General features: G+C 33.6%; 1 protein-coding gene across 1 annotated transcript; it reads left to right on the top strand.

Moving 5' to 3' along the window:
* Positions 1–1562: 1562 nt before the first annotated feature.
* LOC143257750 (uncharacterized) lies at positions 1563–7355 on the top strand. Its single transcript, XM_076516781.1, has 3 exons — positions 1563–1723; positions 2106–2200; positions 7200–7355. Exons 1-3 carry the CDS (start codon positions 1612–1614, stop codon positions 7353–7355), a joined length of 363 nt encoding a protein of 120 aa, XP_076372896.1. The 5' UTR covers positions 1563–1611.
* Positions 7356–8293: the final 938 nt, after the last annotated feature.

Below are 8293 nucleotides of genomic sequence, written 5' to 3'. Positions count from 1 at the left end.
CATCAGTATTAGGTATTTTGTATAACTTAAAGTGAATATAAATAAAGTTCTAAAACATTTCATACTAATATCTAACACTTCTTATCCTATTGGTTTCATAACATGAAACGACGTCTAATGTTGAGTATAGCGCTGTTTGCTGAATTTTTTTTTAAATTTACATCTTTTCTTTTACAGTAAAACTTATAATAAGCTGGCATGATGATAATAGAAATGAAAATATAGTTTTGAATAGTTTGTTTGTTCTGCGTTCTGCGCAAAGCTACGTGAAGGCTATCTGCTAGCCCATTCCTAATTTAGCAGTGAAAGACTGGAGAAAATATAGCTAGTCATCATCAGCCACCGCCAACTCTGGGGCCACTCTTTTACTGAGGAACAGTGGGATTGCTCACACATTATAATGCCCTCACGGCTGAAAGGGCGTGCATGTTTGGCGAGCAGATTGCGAGTCGAACGCTCTAACCACCAGACCATGCAAAGCTCAATTTTTAATAGATTCAAATAATGTATTTAAAAGTTATATTATGATGACGTCTGAAATTACTGCACGTGTATGTATTTTCTATTATTATTATTTTATCACTAATCACAGGATGAAGAGAAGTGATGGAATAATATAAAAACGATAAAACGGCTTTCGGACAGAAAATATATTTCGTAATCTTTATGTGTGTTAAAAATATGTTACATTTTTTGCTACATAAAATTTATGACCCATTATAAAGATTAAAGTAAAAAAAATTATTGATTTAATGGAATTACAGTTTTGTTTGTCATATTTCGCGATATGCCTTCGATCAACCATCACTTTGTTATCACATATTTTAATAAAAGTCATTCCTGACGTATGTTGTCGTCCAACCAGTACACAGATTTAATTTTACAGATGAGGATTTTGTCTTCGAGTCAGTCAGAATTTGTTTCCTTTTTTAATGACATAACGACCCCTGGTTCTAATTCAACACACTGACACAGCACGTCTGAAATGAAATTGTGCGTAAACAGAGTAAAGTTTTCAGATGTATGACGAATTGAACTCACTACGTTAAGTATACTTACCATACACACGCATATACACTTGAATTTGTGAAAACGCAAAATATTACAAATAAATAAAAATACACACACACGCACATGTATATATATATGTATATATACAAACTGTACAAACTTCTGTTCAACAGGGAAATATACATTTTCCCGCTTTGTATAAATAAAACTCACAAGAACAAGTACTGAGACAATAAATTATAAGGATTTCTGTATTATACATGTTGTATGAGTAAGATATTACTGCCTGTTTAATGTCTTCATTTTCCTTTAACTACTATATCATGTCAATGCTTTCAAAGCATGAACTCATTATGTGAAATTGATCGATCCTGCAGCAGACAGTAGTTAATCGCCAAAAAAAAGGTAGAGTTGCACATTTGATAACAAATCACCGTTAAAAGAAATTATCTGAACTGATATTGAAAATTACCTTTGTTGCTTCACGGCGAACACAGAACAGTGATTTATATATACATTTTGTAAGATTTTTGTTTGTATTTATATATCTAGCTCATAAATTGAGACTGGGAAGAGTATTAAAGAAAAACGTTCATTTCTATGGCGAAACAAGGCGCTCAGAATGACGTTTCATCGTTTCCTCAGGATTTCATGAGAAGAAAAATATACTCCAAATCTACAGCTGTCATGCAAAATGAAGATAGAGAAAAAGGTATAGACAGATATACAGATAAGCTATGTATCTGTCTACCTCTGACTATTTTAACAATAAGAGAAAAAAGTTATCCTTGGTAGGTGTCACTTTTCTGAAGATAAATTGAGGATATTGTTATCATTACTTGCATATAAGTTTGTAATCAGCTCAAAACTTAAACATTTTATTAGTTTGATACATAAATTAGTCAATTACGATTCAGTTACTTGTTTCTTGTACATAATATTTAACAGAGTATATAAGGAGACTGTGAATTTTGAAGCGTAAGTTTTATCCTTCAAAACAAACAGACAATGAACTATGAATAATAGTATTTTCTCGAACTAATTTGTCGCTTTGTGATGAGACGTCGTTAACTTTTTCTATTCTCCTTTCTCAGGTAATATTACTTACTCTCGCAGCCAAGATCCAAGAAGTTCGAAAATCTTTAAGTTTCCACCAGGTGGTGCAGCTGTGACAAAAGACGTTGCAATAGTACGTGTTATTCAAACGTGTTTAATTTATGTATAAACAAACACTATATTAAATTTTCCATTTTTAGAAAACCAGCAGTGTTTTTTCGTAAATAATACCAAAAAAAAAACAACACAAACTTACGACTCCCTCCCCCCAATTAACTGAAATTTTTAAATTAAGGAAACTTTCAATACGAATCCGTGTGTTTCTGTGCTCATTTAAGAGATTGCTTTAGTTTATGTTAAAAAGTATATATCAACTCATTTACTAACAGGAGACATTCAAATGTAGAAGAAAATTACATCCTGCTACACGTATTAGAATTTTCATGATTAAAACAGATGAAATTGCTTTTTTTTTTAAAGCCTACTTTGCTAGGCCGAAAAGTTTGATTGGTAAAAAAATAAAAACATTTTCATGGAAAATGCCAACAAATTAACGTTGTGACTTACGTGCTGACGTTTGGCACGTAATTTTTGCTTCATGTGCGTTTACCTTATTTTAATTCTCGAGTCGCTAATTATCTTTGATACCATATACAAGTTGTAGTAATTTATTGCTACAAATGTATCATACATCGGTAAGATTTCAAAGACCTACATAAAAATCGATTTAACAGAATGTCACGATTGTTCCTGAAGCATTTAAAAAACAAAATAAACTCCAAATATAGCGTTACTGAATGCGCTGAACGCTACACAAATAAACAAATATAGAAGTTTTCAGATAGAGCGCGAAACAATGATCACGCGAGATCAGTGTTAACTTACAACCTTGAACTGGAACTGTAAAGTGATACACTCTCGTTACACATTTCTAACCTCAATCCTTGAAATATTGGGTAAAAATTGCCCCATATTCCTGTATTTTCACGGGTTTTCCTATTGAAAGCTACTCCTTTTTCTAATTTTAATTATTTATTGTTTACATTTAAGTTAAGATCACCGATTTCAGCTCTCTCTATATTTTAATATTTATCTATACGCACGGTAAGTCAACATTAATCTTCATATGTTAAGGTAAAATTTAAATAAATGTACCCTAAGACACCTGTTTACTATATACCACCACGTACAACAACTGTCTGTTTTTTTATCTGTTTTGAATTTCGCGCAAAGCTACTCGAGGGCTATCTGCACTAACCGTTCCTAATTTAGTAGTGTAAGACTAGAGGGAAGGCAGCTAGTCATCACTACCAAACACCAACTCTTGGGCTACTCTTTTATCAATGAATAGTGGGATTGACTGTAAACATTATAACGCCCCCACGGCTGAAAGGGCGAGCATGCTTTTTGCGACAGGGATTCGAACCCGCAACCTTCGGATTACGAGCCAAACTCCATGACAAAAACTGTCTTGCCCCAACCTGATTTTTCTTGTAATACCAGGTGGACTTGGTTCTGATTTTTTTCTTACTTCTACCAAAAAACATGGCGTATCTGAAGGCCATGGGCTCTAGTCCCCGTCTCACCAAACATGCTCGCCCTCTCAGCCATGGGGCATTATAAAGTTACAGTCAATTGTACTATTCGTTGGTAAAAGAGTAGCCAAAGAGTTGGTGATGGGTAGTGATGACTAGTTGCCTTTCCTCTAATCTCATATTGATAAATTAGGGGCGGCTAGTGGAGATAGCCCTCGTGTAGCTTTCTACAAAATGAAAACCAATAAAAAAAACAGAAACAAGTCCATCTGAATGTAATATTTAAAAATATAAGACTGAATTAAAGGATCAGAATGGGCAAAAAATGCTAAGCTTCTCCCCCTGCTAAATATTAGATGTCAATGATTAGATGAAAATCTCAAAAGTCACAGGATATCCCAATAGTTTAATTTTGGATAACGTTTAGGTAGTTAAAAGTATAAAAGTTGAAGTCACAAAATATTTGCGTATTTTTACGAACGAGAACTACGTAGTTTCTTGAATAATGGTCAAATGTCTGAAAGCAATAGATCAAGGTCACAATATATCAGCATCTCTGGGAATGAGCAACCAGTCGATAATTTTATTTCTAACTTGAAACTATTGTGAATAAATTGCGGTATCCTATACTGATCAACTGCTCATTCTCTTCCAACGTTTTTAGTGTACGTTAATTTCTAAATCAGGGGTATTGTCTAACCACATGCAGTTTCTCCTGATACTGCTTTATTAACAAACACGTCCCAATATCACTCGACCCACCTTTTTTTTTTTGTCTTCCGTGCAGAACAACGACGTCACTTCACATTTGTCTCACAGAATTTCAAATAAAAAGTTGATTTTTGAAAGTTAAGGTAGCTTTGTGCCAATAAACATGAAATGAAATGAAAGTTAAGCCAAAATGTACACCGTTTATCGTGATTAGTTATTTTTTCTTAGTACTGATTGAAGTTTCGAAAGTTTTCATTACATAAAATTTGTTTGTTTGTTTGTTTCTGAATTTCGCGCAAAGCTACTCGAGGGCTATCTGCGCTAGCGGTCCCTAATTTAGCAGTGTAAGACTAGAGGGAAGGCAGCTAGTCATCACCACTCACCGCCAACTCTTGAACTACTCTTTTACCAACAAATAGTGAGATTGACCGTCACATTATAACGCCCACACGGCTGTAAGGGCGAGCATGTTTGGTGTGTCGGAGATTCGAACACGTGGTCCTCAGATTACGAGTCGAGCTCCTTAACCACTTGACCCTGCCGGGCCAACGTGAATGAGAAGCAAAAAAAAAAAAAAAAAGATTTCTGACATTGTATTTTACTTTTTTTTTCACAGTCTCTTATTGGAAGTATTTTAACCAAGTTTTACTAGGTTTTGATAGGAACAAATTACATTTTTAAACAGTGTTTGCTTGAGCACAAAGCTGTACAATGAGTTACTTACGCTTTGCTCAAAGCATTAATAGAACACAAAATTTCAGCGTTACAAGTTCTGACGCACACCGCTGAATCATCTGGAGGATATAAAGTTTTAATAAGTCTAGCTTACGACCTGCCTCAATGTTAAATTAACAGGTGAATGTATTGTATTTTTTGTATCGCTGTTGTAAAATTCCGTGAAATCTGAGGCCTTTAGATGAGTGATCAATGTTTGCTGAATACAAAAAAAACAAACAAAGATTGTTTGTTTTTTGTTAAATACAAAGGTAGAAACGGGCTATATATGCTGTGCCTGTTGTGGTTAACAAAACCCGAAAGAACAATTCGTGAAGTGTAAGACGAACAGGTATTTGTTTGAATTTAGCGTCAGCCGTCCCTAATTAGTGGGATTAATAGTAACATTATAATGTCCCCACAGCTGAAAGGGCGAACATATTTCGTGAAATAGAATTCGAACTTACGACCAGCAGCGTGGAAGTCGAGTACCCTAATCATCTGACCAAACTGACAAGATTTGTTAAAATATGATAAATTACTGTTTGATTTGAGGTAAAAAAAACGTTATTCGATAAAAAAACGTAAAATTAAAGCGTTATGACTTAAATTATATTAATTATAATTTTCGAGTTATCATTGAAAATGACTCAAATTCAGGGAATGGCCAGCAAAACCATCTTATACAAAAATTAAACCTTAATAGTGAAAATATAGAAATTGATTTCCAAATATATTTTGTTTGTTTTGAATTTCGCACAAAGCTACTCGAGGGCTATCCGTCCCTAATTTATCAGTGTAAGACTAGAGGGAAGGCAGCTAGTCATCACCACTCACCGCCAACTCTTGGACTCCTCTTTTACTAACGAATAGTGAGATTGACCGTCACATTATAACGCACTCAGGGAGGCGAACTCGCGATCCTCAGATTATGAGTCGCACGCCTTAACACGCTTGGCCATGCCGGGCCATTCCAAAAATAACATCGTGATGGACTTATCTGATATACTACAGGAACTGGAAGTTACTAAATTATACGTTTACATTTTCCTGCATTAATGGACTTAGCCTTCTGTCGTTGGTTGAAATGTGAGTTAGTTTTTTAATGTAAGGGGAGATGGCTAAGCTGACTCCTAATGGTCTGCGGGTTGCCCTCTGCTGTAATGGTACTAAATATACAACCATGTAATTCGTCAGCAGCTGTTCAACTAACTTTCAATAATTTTGTAGATAAATATTAAATGGCGCGAATTTTTACAGAAAAATTTAACTTAATTGCTTTAACCTATAAAGTTTGTCCAATGAAGTATAGTTTAAACGTAATAGATATACAAACATTTAAAATTGTAGATTAGTTAATTTAGTATGAGTACTTCATTGGTGATCTTAAGTTTTAATACATCAGAAAAGTTGATTTTTGAGCCCATATTGGAGGTGAAAATTAGTAACAACTGTTTTAGTTTCTTTTCAAATGCGTTTTTTTCCGATGGTGGAACTACATAATAAAAAGTTATTTGAAGCATGCGCAATCACTGGCATGTTTTACAAAATAAGCCCCCGCAGGGGTTTTCGAAAGTGTTTTGTTTCAACAGTAAATAAAACTAAAATTAACACAAGTAATATTTTTTTCTTGCTTTTGAAATTCATGTGTCATGTTGTGTTGTAGCCTACAGAGTGCATAATTCTTCTCGTCATTCATGGCATGCGCAGGTTTTACTGACGTCGTGATATTACAGATTGCAAAGTTAAACCTCCCTTATGTGACGTCGATTTAACGTCTACTAACTGACTGACAGACAATAAACTACTAAAGTAGTGCGAGAGGCTAAAAATAAGTGAGCAATCCATCCAGTCGGCTTTCAGAAAAAGCAAAGTTTTATTTATCTTGAATTTTTAAAATAAAACTACTAATTATCTATACAGTTTTATTACCTAAATTAAAACAACAAATAAATTCTTTGAAAGTTAAAGGCGCTTTTTATTTGTCGGCGATTAGATGGCAATCACGCGTCTTTCAATTATGCATACTTCGTGATGTAAACGTAATCTTTATTTCAAACTTGTGAGATTGCTGTTAAGATTTGTAAAAAACATCAAATTGTCTAGTAAGTGATTACGTTTGTAGTCAGCCGGTGTGACAAATACGTGTATACTTACGTTTTCTTTTCACAGTCGTTAAGAAAACTACTGTTTGGTGGAAGTACTTACCTTGGGAACCAGGAATGGATGAAGTCATCGTTTGAGTTTCGTGAACCTGGCTCTGCGCTTGGTTATGGACTTGTTTCTTTTAAAGTAAGAACACACCAGGAGTTCCGCAAAGTTAATTGATGTGTATTCTAACTGAAACTTTGAATAATAATTTATTTTCAAGTTACTAATTTTGTTAAAAATACTAAAAACTTATGTAGATCTAATTTAAATACAAAACAAGTATAATATAATCCACCTACTTAAAATGATATAATTAAATATAGTGCGTTTTATGTCAATTATCATCATAGATAATAATAGTACAGCGTTAAGTACAGCTTTACAACGCTAAAATCATGGGTTCTATTCCCCTCCGTTGTCTCCGCAAATACACCCATGTAGCTTTACTGTTAGAAAAACAATCAAGTGATAATCCTTCAACAGTAGAAGAATCTTCATTAAATTCCCCGGTGGGGAGCGTCTTTTTACTTCATAATAAAGATAATTATTACATTAACTGTTAGTGGTACATAAATTACATTAACTGCTAGTGGTACAGAAATTACATTAACTGCTAGTGGTACATAAATGCGTGATATCGCCTTACGATTGGACTTTTCTTTCAATTATGTCCTGGCTTAATACAAGAGGTTTTTACTTTTTCGCAAAAGAAAAGAAATTTGAGACATTTTAAGTTAAGACAGTAGGAAAAAGCACGGTAAGCTATTTATAAATACGTCATAAAGGCGAACGAATAAATGTTTTTTTGGAAATATCTATCCCTGTATGTGTGTCAAAACGTGATATTGGACGAACTAAATATAATATGTAGAATATTATAAAACATTTCTTTTTTAGGTAGGTGATTAAGGAACACCATATTGCCCTTTGTACACGCTCAGAGAAATACATATATATCACTTTGTTCATAATGAAAACCTTTATCGAAGCTGTGTGCTTTTAATAAGTATCAACACCATAATAAAAAAAATATGCTCTTCAAATTTAAAACATTAAAACTGATATTTTTACGACAAATTTTTGTTCCATTTAAAACAAAAATTCAATAATATATA

Source organism: Tachypleus tridentatus, chromosome 7, assembly GCF_004210375.1.
Source record: "Tachypleus tridentatus isolate NWPU-2018 chromosome 7, ASM421037v1, whole genome shotgun sequence".
NCBI lineage: Eukaryota > Metazoa > Arthropoda > Merostomata > Xiphosura > Limulidae > Tachypleus > Tachypleus tridentatus.
Note: the sequence above shows the minus strand (reverse complement) of the source record. Positions and strands in the feature narration are given on the sequence as shown.

Bases quoted from the DNA above. Each gene is read 5' to 3' on its own strand.
- LOC143257750 (XM_076516781.1), top strand. From the start codon at position 1,612: ATGGCGAAACAAGGCGCTCAGAATGACGTTTCATCGTTTCCTCAGGAT. The intron at 1,724-2,105 runs GTATAGACAGAT...CTCCTTTCTCAG, and splicing joins AAATGAAGATAGAGAAAAAG to GTAATATTACTTACTCTCGC. The intron at 2,201-7,199 runs GTACGTGTTATT...TTCTTTTCACAG, and splicing joins TGACAAAAGACGTTGCAATA to TCGTTAAGAAAACTACTGTT.